This window comes from Tauraco erythrolophus, chromosome 17 (genome assembly GCF_009769465.1).
Source record: "Tauraco erythrolophus isolate bTauEry1 chromosome 17, bTauEry1.pri, whole genome shotgun sequence".
Lineage (NCBI taxonomy): Eukaryota > Metazoa > Chordata > Aves > Musophagiformes > Musophagidae > Tauraco > Tauraco erythrolophus.
Genome location: NC_141481.1, coordinates 17,617,558 through 17,633,258, shown reverse-complemented (window position 1 = coordinate 17,633,258; position 15,701 = coordinate 17,617,558). Strand labels below are relative to the sequence as shown.

The following is a 15,701-nucleotide window of genomic DNA, read 5'->3' as shown; positions in this document are numbered from 1 at the left end:
GCTTCTGAGCGTTATACCAGATCATGGCACAAAACTTCAGATCAGTAGCAGTCATAACCAGATAACTGCTGTGGTTCTGCGTGGAATAAGGATTCATCTACGCCTTGAGCAGCAGCTGCAGTTCTGGTCTTCCTATGTCAATAGGTGTAGAGTAGAACAAAAAGCTTTGCAGAAGGGCAGTAAAGATGATTGAGCGTATGGAATGGCTTCCGTGTAAGTAACAAGAAAAGCAGTACTCTTCATTCTCTCAAAGAAATCGAGAGCGAGGAGCTGCAACAGAAACCTCTTGAGTGACACATGGAAGGTGATTATTTCTTTTCCATCTTTGAGTACAGGAGGTAGGAAACGAGACTAGCAGCTGACAGGGCTCCAAACAAAAACCATCTTGACGCAATGTGCAGTTCAGCTGTGGAACTCTGTCACAGGACGTTGCCAATGTTAAGTTTATGTGGCTTCAGCTGGAGACTGGATAAATTAATGGAAAATAAATCCTAAGGCTTTGCAGAATTCTTCAAACCCCACCTGGCTGATGTGATCTGGGCTTTTGGTCACTGAGAAAAGGTACCGTACTCAGTGGGCTTTTTGGTCTGACTCAGGACATCTGGTCTTGCATCATCCACGAGCTGTCATACGCGAGCAGAAGCAGCTCTGCCAAGGTTCGGTGTAACATGGATGTGCCGGAGAACTTGTGCAAGCTTACATCAAGGATGCTCCACCTTGTGAGGGGATTGAATTTTACAATAAGTTCCTAAAATACACCCCATGGCCTTGCTGTTATCTGAACAAAAGTTCAGAAAATACAAGAATGGCTAGTTCATCTCGGACTAATCTTTGCACACTGGCTTGCTGCATGCCAGAGGCTCTGGTGGCTTTTGCCATATGGCTGGGGCTGGCAGTTGCACCGTTTGAAGGTAATTGCCCTAATTTATAACGAGATGTGTGCTTTGTTTCCTAGGTGACCTGTTAAGTAGCCTGTTGCAGAGTCCCAGTGCGGCCAAATTATTGAACCAGCCAATCCCCATCCTCGATACAGAAAGCGAATACATATGTTCCCTGGCACTGGAGTGCCTGGCACACCTCTTCAGCTGGATCCCTTTGTCTACTAGTATCACCCCGTCACTCCTTACCACCATTTTTCACTTTGCTCGCTTCGGCTGCGACACCCGCGTGCGGAAGATGTCTTCTGTCAACGGCAGCAGCCAGAACTCGGTGTTGGGGCAGGAGCGTGGCCGACTTGGCGTCTTGGCTATGTCGTGCATCAACGAACTGATGTCTAAGAACTGTGTGCCTATGGAGTTTGAAGAGTATTTGCTACGGATGTTCCAGCAGACTTTCTACCTCCTGCAGAAGATTACCAAGGAGAACAATGCCCATACGGTGAAGAGCCGGCTAGAGGAACTGGATGAAAGGTAAGAGCAACCAAACAGCTAAGCAGCTGTGCTAGGGCCTCTTGCTTTCTAAAGGACTGTCTTTATTAATTTTGCGGTCATGCATGGTGTGTCTAATCGCCTTTTTTTCAGAGTACTGTGCTGGGGGAGACGGGCAGAAAGGTAGGTGCCCACAGGTAAGGTTCTGGTAAGGGGCTGAGTTTGCTAAGGGACCGTGTTGGCCCAGGTTTGTGTTCTTTCCTGTCCTCTTCCTCCCCTTTCCCCCGTTCGTTGCTGTTTGACTGCAGGTCTGAGGTGGCACAAGAGCTGAACCTGCCCTGCGTTCAGTTGTAACAGAGAACAGAAGAGGCTCAGTGAGGTAAAGGCATTGCAGTATTCCCTTTCCGGGTCGGTATCTGCCTTCTCTGCCTGAACTCAAACGTACAAAGAGTGGGTAGATATTCCGCGAGTCATGACTTGAAACAAACCAGAAGTCGTTTCCCACCCTTTGTTGAGATGTGACGATTTCTGATTGCGCTTTTTTTTACCTTTTTTTTTTTATTATTTTTAAACACCACCAAAAGACAGCTTGGAGGAACTCCATCCCCAGCAGTGGAGAATGGTTCCGCTGCAGAGGCTGTCCCGTGTGCTTGTCCAGAGGCAGCTGGGAAGCGGCCGCATCTTGGGAGGCCACATGCTGTCACTTTCCAGAAAGTCACTACTATCCTTGTTGCCTACTCGCCTTTTTTTATATCGGATATTCTCACTCGTAGGAAGGAAAGTGAGACTTGTCTTGCTGTTGTGTTGAGTGGTTGACTCCACGTGTTGGCAGGGTGGTGGAAGAGGTGACGACTCGATGCCGCCTGTCGTCGCGCGTGCCCTTGGCTGACGTTGGCAAATAGATCGCGACTGTGCGAATGTGCTCAGTGTATTCCTACACGTATTGATGGTGGAAATAAATTTCTGGCACTGCTGTTTGCAATATTTCTATTCCCAGATTTGACGGCAAGGCTTTTGAGCTTTTTAGGGTTTTTTTTCATATCCACTTAACAGAAAAAACAAATTTAGGAAAAAAAATGTGGGTCTGTTTGTGGAGATGACTTGCATGTTTCTTCTGTAAAATTCCCTTTTTCCAGATCTTTAGATGCACGTATAACTGTGGGATAGCAAAGGTAGATTCATCGTGACTTCTGTTGAACGGTGAATTCTACTTGCTCGTTTTTCGACTAACTCAGTATCACTCGCTTCCCAGAAATGCCACATGTTCTGGGATGGTAGGAACCCACCACCTTTTCATACGAGAGGGGTGCACAGAGAGCCAAGGGTTACGCTCTGGATTTCAGAAAAGCTCTCTTGGAAGCTCACAATCCCTTTTTTAACTTTAGCCTTTCTTTTATGGAAGACATCAGCAAGTAGCCCTCACTGGTGGGGCTGTGGGAGGTCTGTAGCTGTGTTGGTCTTCACAGGGATGGTATCGCCGTATCGTTATGTTCTGCTCCTTAGACATGTTATCCGGAGAGATTGTTGGTGTCTGTCGTTGTGAGACCCCTCTTTATTCGTTGCTAAGGTCCGAAATAGGGATGTAACTGAGATGTTCTGGAGACTGGAAAAATCTAGCTGGCTTCTGGGGAGTGGAGCTCTTGCTGAGCCGATTCTGTCTTTTCGGTGGAAAAGGATGCTAGGATTTTCCTTTTGTCACTTAAGGGCATAGCTATACTTTTATGTCCAAAACTAAAGAACTTACCGCATGAAAGTGTCGTCCTGGCTTGGGCTAACAAAATCCTGAACAAAAACTGAAGGAACTACCGTGGGTAGATTGCCATCTTCAGAACCTGCTTGCCCCAGGTCTGTCCTTTCCCTTCCTCTTGTGGTGCTGGTTATTTTTGTTCTGTTTACAAAATCAGTGTGGTTTTGAATGGTTGGTTCTGCCAGACTAATCCAGAATGAGTAAACTTAAACTGTGTTTGTCCACTTGCAAATTTGTGTTTGGCTTTAAATGTGAGAAATGGCTCGTAAGGACACAAGCAGCGGTGCGGGTGGTTGCAGAAGGAGCTTTGGGCTGGCCGAGCGAAGGGCTAAGTAAGAATTTCATGGGTCTCAGATCAGAGGCTCTTTAGAAAATAAAAATGAAGAAAATTGGAGGCAGTGTTTGGGTCTGGACTCCTTATTTTTTGCTAGCTTTCCTTCTGAAGTGTTCAGTCAGGGATCAGGCATGTTTAGCGATGTCTTGTCAAGTAGGCAGTGCCAAATAAAAAGGAAATGTAATCTTTTTGCATATTCAAAGTATTGTGCGGCTTTTGTAGGCTCGTAACAACCAACAGTGCTGCGGCTCTTTGTTAGCTGGTGATGCTTCTGGTCTTGAGTGAGTTTTCATTAGAAAGAGTGGGGGTTTCCCCCACCTCCCCACAAAAAAAGAAATCAGGAGTTTGCAGAAGGGGAGAGCGAGGCAGCACGGTACAACCAGACTGTTCAAGCGTGTCTGCAACTCTGCTAAGCCTAACTTTTTATTTAAAAGCAAAACTTGGAGCACTCTTGCACTTCAGAGCTCTTACCATATGGGAAGGATGAGCTGCTCTGCACGTACAGCCTCTATAGCCACCGGATGGCCAGAGCTCTTGCTGTTTGTGTATGATGTTGGAATGTGTGGATCCTGTGTACTGAGGGAGTATTTAACACCTTTCTGTATAGATATGAAGACAATTTCTAACCTTGATGAAGCCCATGTTGTGCAGGGCTTGATCTTACTCCACAATAAAAGCTCACTCCACTGTGGTCTTTGTAATTTTTCCCCGGTCACGTACTTGAGAACCCACCAGTGCTTGAACCGAGGTTGTGCTCTTGTTTGGACTCCCCTGAAATTCTGGTAGCAGGCTCCTTTTTGGGTCTTCACTTTGTACAGTCCCAAGCATTGAGTAGTCCTATGCTTTGGAGGAAGATTTGTCTTTATAGTCTTAATTCAATCAAAAAGCCTGGGCTCAGTTCAGAAGGTTTTAGACAGTTGATCTGCACTGGGGAAGAAATCATCCTTTCCAGCTCTCAACTCCGTGGCTCTCCCACTACCTCGTGTAAATGTTTAACCTGTGTATCGCTAACTCCTGCCTTAACTTCTTGCTTCCAGCTGAATTCCTCAGTGGTACAGTTGATTTCACTAATCCTATCTACACCAGTAAGATGACCCTTGCTATTAAACACTTATTTCTCTAGGGTGGGGGGGGATTGTGCTTATTTGCAGGCCTGATTGAACTCAGTTATATTTATCTGAATATTAAAGTTGCTTTTGACTAGACTGTCTTTTCTGCTGTTTCAGGTGTTAATGGAATGAAGGGTTGCCGTCCTGTAGGTAATTGTTGCAGGGCTTTATATTTCCATTGTTTTACTGGCTGTTAATTGTAACTTTCTTTTTAATGGAAGGATTTTTAGTGAATTTTATCGCTATTTCAAATAAATTACTTTCGCTTGTGGCGTCCTTCATGTTTTCTCAGTCGTGTTTTCTTCTTTCCCTTGTAGCTACATTGAGAAGTTTACGGACTTTCTCCGCCTCTTTGTGAGCGTCCACCTACGAAGAATTGAATCCTACTCCCAGTTCCCCGTGGTCGAGTTTCTGGCATTGTTGTTCAAATACACTTTTCATCAGGTACAGCCTTGCAGCATCGTTTTTCCTCTATCTGTTCTCTCTTCTGTTGTCTTGTACAGCAGGGCTAGCTTGTTTTCCCCAGTGAAGTCAATACCTAAAGTTAGGTCATAAAAAAGCAATTAACTTCTCTTACTGGCACTTGGAAAATGGCTTAATGTGCTCTTGGATTTAGTTGGAGACAGCAGTCACATGTAGTTACTTTACAAGAACAACTTGTCTGATCTTTAACGTTGCTTCTGCTTGTATTTTTTTTTTCTAGTCCTTGGAATGGATAATATTGTCTGGAAAAATCTCTCCAGCTGGCTTGTTTTGTGTTTGGGGATGCTTTTTTTTTTTTCTCCTGAATCTGCTGCTTTTATTTTATCTGAGGCTTTCCTTGTGACTTCTAGTTTTAGCATTAAGAAAACAACCCTGTGGCTTGTAGTACATGTTACCCTGCTGTAGAAGCTGTCACAGTGCAGCTCAGCCTTATTTACCCCTGCGTGTGAATAAGGACAAGCAGGTTTATAAAATGCTGGAAGGCAGTGCAGTAAGCCATGGGATGGGTTAATGCTGAGACCAGCCTTGTAATTCCTGGGTTCCCACCCTTGTGCTAAAGCTCTTTGTCTTTTAACAGCTACAACTCTCTCCAGTGACCTAGAAATTTTTCAATAGAGCAAGAAGTTCTTCTCATGGATTGAAGCGCATGTTAACTCTTATTTTCATTGTGTGAAACCAATCTTACCCCAGCTCATGATATTCATTGTGAATTTTGGTGTATTCCAGCCTACCCATGAAGGTTACTTTTCGTGCTTAGACATCTGGACGCTCTTCTTGGACTATCTGACTAGCAAAATTAAAAGCCGTCTGGCAGACAAAGAAGCAGTACTCAACAGGTGAGCCGTTGGGAAGCTGTCAGGATGTGGCAGCTGCAAAGAGGCTTCTTGGTCACCACGGAAGGACTGTGAGAAATAAGCTATTGCTTACTCCAGCTTCACACGTGGTTGAGTCTTTTCTTTTTCTAAAATTGTAAAGTGTAAAAAGTGTAAACGTCAGTGTTTCACACTCACTCAAAAGAATCCAAACTCAGCAGGTTAGGGTAGAAAAACTGTCACTTACGTATGTTGTGTGTGAACTCTGCAGGCAGAGGAAGAAAGCTTTGCAGTCTAAAATAGAACTGGAGCACATTTTAGCAAATTTTAGAGCGTGTTTTAGCGCATATTAGAGGAGGAGACCACAGAGTAAGTTGCCTAGTAAGTAACTGATGAATGAATTAAGAAACATTTTTTATTTAATCAGGATTCTAAAATTCCTCTTTAAGTGGAGGTTGTGTTTCTGAGAAATATGGATGAGACTGTGTTTGGAAGTTAAAAGTTCCGCTTGCTTACCTGTGATGCTGGTTGTGTGTACCCGTTGCAACAGTGGTCGGCAGCTCTTCCTTTGTAGATGCTGTATCCTGAAATGAGTAACTCTCTTTTGAGAAAAGTCCTTTTGCTGCCATTTTAAAAATCTAGTGAATATACTGGTATCTTGTGCAGGTTTTGGCTTTAAAGTGCCACGGCTTGTGCCGTATTATGTTCTGCTAAGTGCAGAAGGAAGCTTTTTCCCTTGAGCAGGCTAAATACGAGGGGTTGGGTTTTGAAAGACAGCCTGGCATTGTAACCACAAAAAACAAACGTGGAACTAACTTACACCAGACAGTGCTCTTCCTTTCAGCATGGGAACTGTGGGTCTGTAATTCCTCAAGTAGTAGATATTCACGTTTGAACTCTGTTATAATTTGTTCCTAATTTGCTGCTCTCTGCCTAATGCTATTGAACTCTGCCTTGGCATTCTGCTCTTTCTTCATCTGGCTAAACGTGTGTGTAATGTGTGTTATCTTTGTGTCAAATAGTTTGTTATGGGGAAAACTGGAACAAACAACAGCTCTCTCTTTAGGAGATATGTCAGACTATAAACAAACCAAAAAAAAAAAATCACAGAAGTGGTTGAAACTTGTATTGTTTTGTCAGAACTACCTGTCCTTAGTGGTGAGTTCTATAATTACAGCTTCCTGCACACTCAGCCTTGTAAACGCTGCAGTTTGACAGTCTGGGAGTGGCTACACCACAGGAGCTCAGATCAAGTTTCCTGTTCTGTGGTTTATAAGCTTTGCATTTTGTACGTGTTACAAGTTTCACTGCTGGATAAATTGCCAAATCCAGAGTTACATCATGTGGTTATGGAAAAAATGGTAATTCGGCCACCTTGCAGACAGCTTTCAGCTGCTTAGCTGGTGACACAGCTGACTTGTCTGATGCTTGGATTGCAGTGTGCTCTGAATCTCTGTAAGTGGATGTTAATGCCCAGTTTTCCAACTTGACCTCACCTAGAAAATGGCACAACTGGTCCGTGCATCGAACCAAATGCTTCGAGAAAGGAGGGTTTCTTTAAAAAACAAACGAACAAAAAACCACTTCGTTGTCACCAGGAGTGATTGCATGCTCGAGTAGCTCTGTGCTAATTTTGCAACTTGACGTTATTCTTAGGTGGTCAATGAGAAGGAGGGTCTTTTGCAGCTTCATAGCTCCAAGAGATGAAAAGATACCTTTCAGTGACATGCCTGTGGTGTTACAGCACAGGTAGAAAAAGTGCTGGCTTTGTTTCAGAGGACAAGGACCTGAATTCTTTGGCCAACAGTGTAGGGAAAGAGAATAGCAGAACAAATAGCCTCAGGGGAGGTCCCCTTTTGAGGTAGGCAGCAATAACTGGGTGATCTAGTTGGAGATATCCCTGTTCCTTGCAGGGGGGTTGGACTAGATGACCTTTGAAGGTCCCTTCCAGCCCTAACCATTCTATGATTCTATGATTCTATAACTGCTCCATTTCATCTGTTCCTCATTCCCTGCCCAAAAAGCAGAGCATCAGACAAGCTGCTGAGGAACAGCTTAAGTAATAAGAAACTCCTGGTGCCTCCTGTTCATGTACCATCTGTTGTTACTCCTGGCAAGCCACTCCTGCCTTTCCTGTTTTGAACACTTGGGCTGCTTCTATTGCTAACAGTTCTCCCTTTCAGAAGTAGAGGGATATCAGATATTACCAAGGCTCTTTCCTTGCAGATAACTTGTGACCTGAAATGACACAATCCTCTTAATCCCGGGATCTGTTTGGTGTTTCCTCAACAAACCTGTGCTGCAGGCTCTTTGCAGTGGCCCACTTTAAACTGTCACCTGTTTTACGTACCTCCTTTGCTGGAAGGGCTGTGGGCACAGCAATCTCTGCAGAATTGTTTTCTCAGCCTCTTGCTGTCTTCTCCATGGTCATAGGTACGAAGACGCCTTGGTTCTGTTGCTGACAGAGGTGTTGAATCGAATCCAGTTCAGGTATAACCAGGCACAGCTGGAGGAGCTGGATGACGAGACGCTGGATGATGATGTAAGGAGCAGAGTTGAACATGGACGGCTGCAGGTCCAGATGTTAACTCTTGCACTTGGAATGTCTTTCTCAGAGCCTGTACATTGGAGTACAAGCTAGACAGCTGCTTCTTCACTCCATTCTGTGTGGAGTTTGAGGTTTAAAGCAGCATGGAATGCTTTTGACAAAAACGTAGTTAAAGTCACACTGAAAGGATACAACCTTTGTTTTTAACTTGATGCTTGTGGGGGGGAAAAAACATAAATACTTAAGTTCTGATTATCAGAGGCATTAGGTGTCCATGTCTGGTTGCTTTGAAATTTAAATACTGGAATATCTCTGAGAGAAAAGCTTTAAGCTGTATATATTTTTGGTGCTTCTATTTAAGTGTGTTTGTCCCAAGTCGGTATTGTAAGCATCGTCTCAGTACTGGTAAATACAAAAGTGGAGTAGGTGGCCAAAACAGATGAAGTCAGAGCACTGGAAGGGCAGGTTGTTCTGTGTAATGGGTGCTTGTCACCTGAGCTGTAACTGTGCTTTAGGAGTGAATGCTTGTGCCTTATCACTCCAGGAAAACGTGCATGCATTTTTACCAGTGTGGGCTGGTAACATGAGACTCTATCAGATGTCTAGCAGCAGACGAGGCTCATAAGAGCAATATCTCTTCAGTATCTGGGTGTCTGTAAAAGCTAAGCTCTGGAAAGGAGCTAGGTAGTCCCAAACATCAATTAAGACCTATTAATCTACAAAAAGCCATCTGTTTCCCTCTGGAAGTGCTGTGCTTACCTTGGTGTTTCTTCTCGTAGCAGCAGACCGAGTGGCAGCGGTACTTGCGCCAGAGCTTGGAAGTGGTTGCAAAAGTCATGGAGCTCTTGCCAACTCATGCCTTCTCCACACTAGTAAGTAGTCATCCAGACCAGAAGTACAATGTGAAATGAGCACCAACTGCTGGAATTTGTTGCAAGCTGTTTGATGGAGGCCACAGTGCCAAATAAGCAGGGAGATTCGGTTTTGGATGCAAAGCTTGGCAAGGGGAAGAGCAGAAATTGAAGGAAAAAGCTTGTTTTTTTGGCTTTGACAAACTTCTTGGTGTGTTTTAAAGAGGGTACTTCAGTGAGCATCTGAGTCTTACTTGCTGCACACTAAGCTCTTTAGAAATTCCCATCTCTCAAAGCGTAAACATTTGGCAGCAGCCCCTTCACTGCTGTTTATCTTGGGCTTTATGTTAGGAGACAGTGCTGCAAATTGGGCAGATGGGAGTGTCGTTATTAAGGTTCTAAGGAGAGCGAAATCTTTGTTTAAATGAAGGGCTGAGAAGATACAAATGCTGAGAAGAGTGACTTGGACAATTGGGAATTAATATCTGATGAACACAGATGAGTGCTTCTCTCCAGCCAGGGCCACTGCTGTTCCTAGAATCAGTGGTGTAAAAGCTGTCTGGGTTCGTACTGTTATAATGGTTTCTGAGAAAGGGATCTCGAGGCTGTGAGCTGGTGGGGTCCAAAATTCAGAGTAGTCAGTACCTTTTTGCTGGGTGAGAAGAAAAGCGAATATAGCAGTGGCACATCTATTAATTCTGCTGGAGATACTGCGTATCTGGACCTCTGAACCATATTCCCAGGAAGCACAGAAAATTGAGCTGCTGCAGAGGCAGAAGATGCCTGACCCAAACTGCTTTTTCAATTGATATTTTTTATTTAAGAAACATTATGGCTGAGCTAAGTGCTGGAAGTATATTACTTGAAACTCTGAAGTAGTGAGCAAAATACTCCTCATACGAAAGTAGAAGATCCTCTGCAGCGTGGTGGCACGCCATGAGTCAGCAAGAGGCAAACAAAAAGAGCAGCTGTTTCCGTGAGCATATGGGTCATATGGTGAAGAGCATGTGGTTCCTAAAGTAACACATTAACATGAGGGAGACTATCTGTTTGGGTTTTTTTAAGTAGTTCTCCTCCTGCAGTTACACAAAGGTGCTCAACTGTTGATAAGGCACAGCCTGTTAGAAGCTCCATAGTGAGTGCTTTCCCTGAGCCCTGTGTTAGTTCTTTTTTGTACGCTGGATAGTCTGGGAGATGCTCCAGCAGCTTCATGTGCTTTTCACAGCAGTCTGTGGTGCTGTTGAATGCAGTGGCTATCAGCAGCAAATAATTAAAACAGCGTACAGCTGCTGCTGTTACTCTGTCCCATGCTGGAAAATGAAAGGCTGCAGTTCCCTGTGCTGATAAATGAGCGAACTTCCATAAAGCCAGCCACTTCAAATGTGGTGACTTTGCCAATAGAAATTAAGTAGAACTGTGCCAGACTGAAAGGGTTGGAAAATACTCTTTCAGGTGGGATATCTGCAAGGAAAAGGTCAGTGTGCAATTTTGTGCTGTATGTGTACGAATACATTCAGGAACAAAGCAAATAACCCCCTGACAGATACCAGTGAAGTACCTTGGCTGGCCAAAAGCTGCTTAGAAGGCTTTCTGGTCTCAGTTTATAACACACTCCCCCATGCTGGTGTAACCTGTGCGTCACCAGGATCAGGCGTGTTTGCTGTCGGTCCTGAAGGATGGAGTTAGACTAACAGTGTTCCCAGACCAGGATGCATGGCACCTGGGGTGTTTGCTCCCTTGGCTGTATTCCCTATGGGGTTTCAGCAGTCCTTGATGCAGCCTGCAGCTTGCTGGCAGAGTGCTGCAGTACTTCCCTCCCCTCTGTTACAGAGGTGCCAAACTCAACTTCTTTGGTTGAATAATATTTTGATAGCTGCCTCTTGATGCTCTTGGGTGAGGTGAATGCGGCGCAAGCTTCCTGTGCTCCAGGCTCTGCCCTTCCCCAGCTCCATTTGGTCTGGGTCATACATCCATCTTCATATTCGTGCTGGTGGCATGCTGTGCCATCGCTTACACTCGTCAGGCCGCTGTCTTGTTACACTGATTACTGGTATTTGTGGGAAAAGGAGTTACCACAAAGAAACACCTTCAGGGTGGTAATCTCTGTTTTCATCACGGCTATCAAGACTTGAGAAGCTGTGGTGTGCAGGATCAGCCCGGATCACCTTTATCCAAGTGTCTTTTTGAAGACACTAGGGAGAGATAAGAAAACTGTGCTCTAACTGAATAATTAGTACTTGGGTGTTAACCGTCTGCCAAGCTCAAAAATCACTCTCATCTCTTGTCTCGTCTAGTTTCCAGTTCTCCAGGATAACTTGGAAGTGTATCTGGGACTCCAGCAGTTCGTGGTCACTTCAGGGACAGGTAATAACCACCGTCCAGCGCTGCGGTCCTCACTCTTTGAACAGCTGATGGCAAAAAACGCTCTAGACCTGCTTGGGTGTTGCTTTGTCCGTATTCCATTGGGGATCTGAACACGTGTGGTGTCTCATGGCTCAGTAGTCAAACTCCAATAGCAGACAAAAATCTAATAATGTGATTTTTTTATTGGTATAGGTCTTACTTTGTTCTGGTACTTGAAATGAAGATACCATATGTGTTAAGAACAAGCATGCAGCATCAACTGCTATAGTAACATGAAGGGATAATGGTTACTCTTTGCCTCCCACTGAAACTTATTTAAAGAAAGGTTGTGCTTCTCTTTGCTTTGGGCTCGAATCTGGTGTGAAGTTGTCCACCATAGGAGTGTAGTTGTCCACCATGAGCACAGCTTTACTGCTCCTTCCCGAGAAATAAAGGAAGAAGTAGTAGTGAGATCTGTATGAGAGAGAATTGTAGCTAAGGTTCTATTCAAGTTTTCTGGTATGACCAGTAAAGGAATCTGACACATCTTCAATACTGCTATACATGGCAGAATGGCAACTCTTGTACAGACAGTTCAGGAAAAAATACTCCCAATTTTAGGATCATTTCAGACCTAGGATAAGCAATGTGTAGGTTTTTAGTGCTGTAGCAACAATCTGTATTAGAAGCTGTCACGTAGACTGTTCAGCTGATGGATCAGGAGTAGCAGCTCAGGTGCAGCCGGGGATTCAGAACCGGGCGGTAACACGCTGGTGCCCATGGTACAGAACAGCAAGCTTGGTGCTGAAAACTTAATCCAAGATTACATACAGGCAGTGGAAAGAAAAACAGATTTTCTTCGAAACGTGGTGTTGCAGAACATGTTTGCTTTTTTAGTAAAAGGTCTGCAATATTTGGAGACCAGGCGTACGTGAATGAGCGTAGGACAATTGCATAGGTAATAAGACTGGCAAATCTGGTTATTGCTGTGCTTCTTGGATCTGAGAAATGTGGAATTAATAACCACGCTTCACATTGGAAGTAAATATGCTCCAGTTGCAAATATGCTGCTGCTGCTGGAACATTTATTGCAGTGGAGCCAGCAGAGGGAGTGAGTAATGACCTTCTGTGCAGAGCAGGGGTTGCTTCATGATGCCAGGTAGCCAAAAAAGCTCCTGGTTATGTAGGTATTAGTATCAAATAGAATAAAATAAACGTGTAAAAGGCTGAAATAGTTGGTGACATCCGTTCCAGCCTTTCAAGAGGAATTTGAAGTGTGGCAGTAGGAACAGTTGAACTGTCTTACTCAGTTTGAGTGTTTCAGTCACTTGGACAGTGCTCTGGTTTGAACTGTGACCCACTGCCGAGCTAATTTAAGTGGAATGCTTGCAATGTAATTAGAATAAACTTTGCATTTCCTGGAGCTTTGTAATTAGATTTCTCATCCCAAAGAGCTGTGTCTTAGTCACAAGATTACGTGTTGTTTTTTTTTTTCTTGCACAAAGTTTTTAAAGTATGAATTTTTTAGACTGCTAGGCTCTTAGTCAGTGGCTATTAGCACAAGTGATTATTTACACTTGGGTCTTTTGGCTTCATTGCTAACGAACCATGATGTCATTTCAGGTCACAGGCTGAACATCACTGCAGAGAACGACTGCCGCCGGTTGCACTGCTCCCTGAGGGACCTGAGCTCCTTGCTGCAGGCCGTTGGTCGTCTGGCAGAGTACTTCACTGGGGATGTGTTTGCTGCCAGGTTCAACGATGCTCTTACAGTGGTGGAGAGGTAGGTATGGGGGGGGGAATTCCTGCCCCTTCACTGGTACCAGGAGCAATTGTCACCGCTGCTGTCAGTGTGGACACCAAGGTTTCTTCCTGCCTCCCCTTGTTATGATTAAAGTGAGATATGAAGAACTCGATGGCCACAACCTTAGTTGTTACGTTCATCAGTGTTAAGTTTCCCAGCTGGCTTTCTAAATCCTTAACCAACAGGAGGGATTAAATAAAATCAGTCACTTGAAAAGGTTGAGGTGCCTGTTTTCCAGCATCTGCATTCGTGATGCAATGAAATAGGATGTAGAGTCTGACTTCAGAGTTGTGCCTCTCAAAGCAAAATCACCAAAATCTATTTTCTTAAATTAAAAGCTCAGTGAAAACTGAAAGGCAGACATCATTTGATTCCTCACTTCCAAGAGACTTTATTAGCACATGGTTGCAAATTACAGAATTTTAGGGCTTTACACAGCTGCCTTGGCTATGGTTTTTCATTTCCATGCAGGATCATCACACTTGTTCCATCTTATCACAAACAATAAAATAGGCTCTGAATTATTTTCAACTAAAGGGTCTAAATCTTGTCTACATATTAGCTAAATGTTGACACAGACTTGTCGAGAGCTGCATTCAGATAAGATGTTTGAGTGAATTTGCACATGTGTGTATCCACTTTACAGTCCCTTTACACTATCATGTATGTGTTTGCTTCCAGGTTGGTAAAAGTAACACTGTATGGATCCCAGATTAAACTGTACAACATCGAAACTGCAGTGCCGTCGGTATTGAAACCTGATCTTATCGATGTGTGAGTATGAGACGCTGAGAATGATTGTATCCAAATTCCCTACAGACATGGAGTGAAGGAAGATCTCATCTTGGTCTGGTGCTCTAACCACTCGCTTGGCAAATGTTCTGAAAAGGGCATCTCTCCTGTGATTGCTACCCACCAGGGCACCTTCTGCTGACTGTCGAAGGTCAAAGCTGCTGCCAGCATTTTGGACCGCTGTTTCCTCAAATTGATGTACTGAGGTTATTTAAAGAAAGATAAAATCGTGATGAGAAGTAAAAATGCCTGTTATAAAGCAAACTGTACTAATGGATGTAAAAGCTTAGTTCTTTTGCAGCGTAATTAAATGATAAAATAAGTGTTGCAGTGGTGATATTTTAAGAAATGAATCCACTGTCAGTATATAGTTCCAGCTTATGGATTTTTTGCTGCCAAAGTCAGATCTATGGCTCAGGTAAAAGATGTTTTTCTTAGCCAAGGACTCGAAACCCTGTACTTCCAAGACAAAAATGTGCCTTCCAGCTAGGCAAGCCATTTCTGAAACAAATGAATGCCTTCGATCCAGAAGCTGACATTATGTGTGAAATCCTGGTGCTGCTGGTAATAGAACATCCTTCTTCACAGCCTTTGAGACATTCCCTTGTTAATGTCGGGTACTACAGACCTGTTTCCTGCCAGCCAGTGGTTTGTAAGCAGAATTTAAGGTTGTCCTTTCGAACACAAGTGCTTGTTCTAGTTTGTAATTGCATGTATAGCAGCTCCTTGAAAACCCACACTAGATTTCATCATGTAATTCCATGGATTTCTCCTAATAATCCCAAGTTAGTAGCACTGAGTTTTGTGCAGATTATCTTGTTCTAATAGTCTCTTTCCTTTCCTGGTTTAAAATAATTTGAGATGGTTTTTTTCTCAGTTAGTGAGGGGGTTTTATCCTTTCCTCTGTCCAATGTCCCTGAAGAAACTCGTGATCCGTTTTCTAATGCTAGCCTAGCAAAGGTACATCAAACGTTTGGAGGACACAAGTCCAGGACAAAAAGAAAGTAATAAAATTAATTCTTAAAGAAAAAGCTGCCGCCTTTGTCTGAGGATATTCTTTCCCAGTACGCTGTCAAAACTTCCCACCATGCTCAGAGCTTGTGCCCTCCTGCTAGCATACCTTCTGTCCCGTGTACATGTCTCACCCTTGCTTTGCTCCTCCGCAGCCACGCGCAGTCCCTGGCCGCCCTGCAAGCCTACGCGCACTGGCTGGCGCAGTTCTACAGCGAAGTTCACCGGCAGAACCCGGAGCAGTTCATCTCCCTCGTCTCCACCGCTCTGGAGGCGATCGCACCCCTCATCAGCTCAAAGGTACCTTCCGTCATCAGTGCTGCTGGGCTCTGTCTAGAGCAGGAGACCCTCAGCTGGCGAAGCTGTTGTGTTCAGGTGTTTAATGGTCTGTTCTGGACCTCGCTGTGGGTTCTGATGTGAATCAGTCTGTGAGAACTGGGTGTCTGTCTTCCAGAGCCACAGGAAGTGTCTCGTGCAAGCTTAGACCAAGAGCAATTCTA

At 44.2% G+C, this 15,701-nt stretch overlaps 1 protein-coding gene across 4 annotated transcripts in view; it reads left to right on the top strand.

Moving 5' to 3' along the window:
• XPO6 (exportin 6) overlaps positions 1–15,701 on the top strand; it is a 55,989-nt gene that overhangs the window by 29,343 nt on the left and 10,945 nt on the right. For 2 of the 4 annotated variants that reach the window (XM_086621922.1, XM_086621924.1), the window contains exons 7-15: positions 956–1,409; positions 4,875–5,001; positions 5,767–5,876; positions 8,286–8,394; positions 9,180–9,272; positions 11,546–11,615; positions 13,218–13,377; positions 14,080–14,172; positions 15,357–15,501. In XM_086621922.1, coding sequence (XP_086478048.1) covers positions 956–1,409; positions 4,875–5,001; positions 5,767–5,876; positions 8,286–8,394; positions 9,180–9,272; positions 11,546–11,615; positions 13,218–13,377; positions 14,080–14,172; positions 15,357–15,501 — 1,361 coding nt within the window. Of the gene's footprint in view, positions 1–955; positions 1,410–1,520; positions 1,551–4,874; positions 5,002–5,766; positions 5,877–8,285; positions 8,395–9,179; positions 9,273–11,545; positions 11,616–13,217; positions 13,378–14,079; positions 14,173–15,356; positions 15,502–15,701 lie in introns of all 4 variants that reach the window. The other 2 variants (XM_086621921.1, XM_086621923.1) reach the window with 2 other exon arrangements.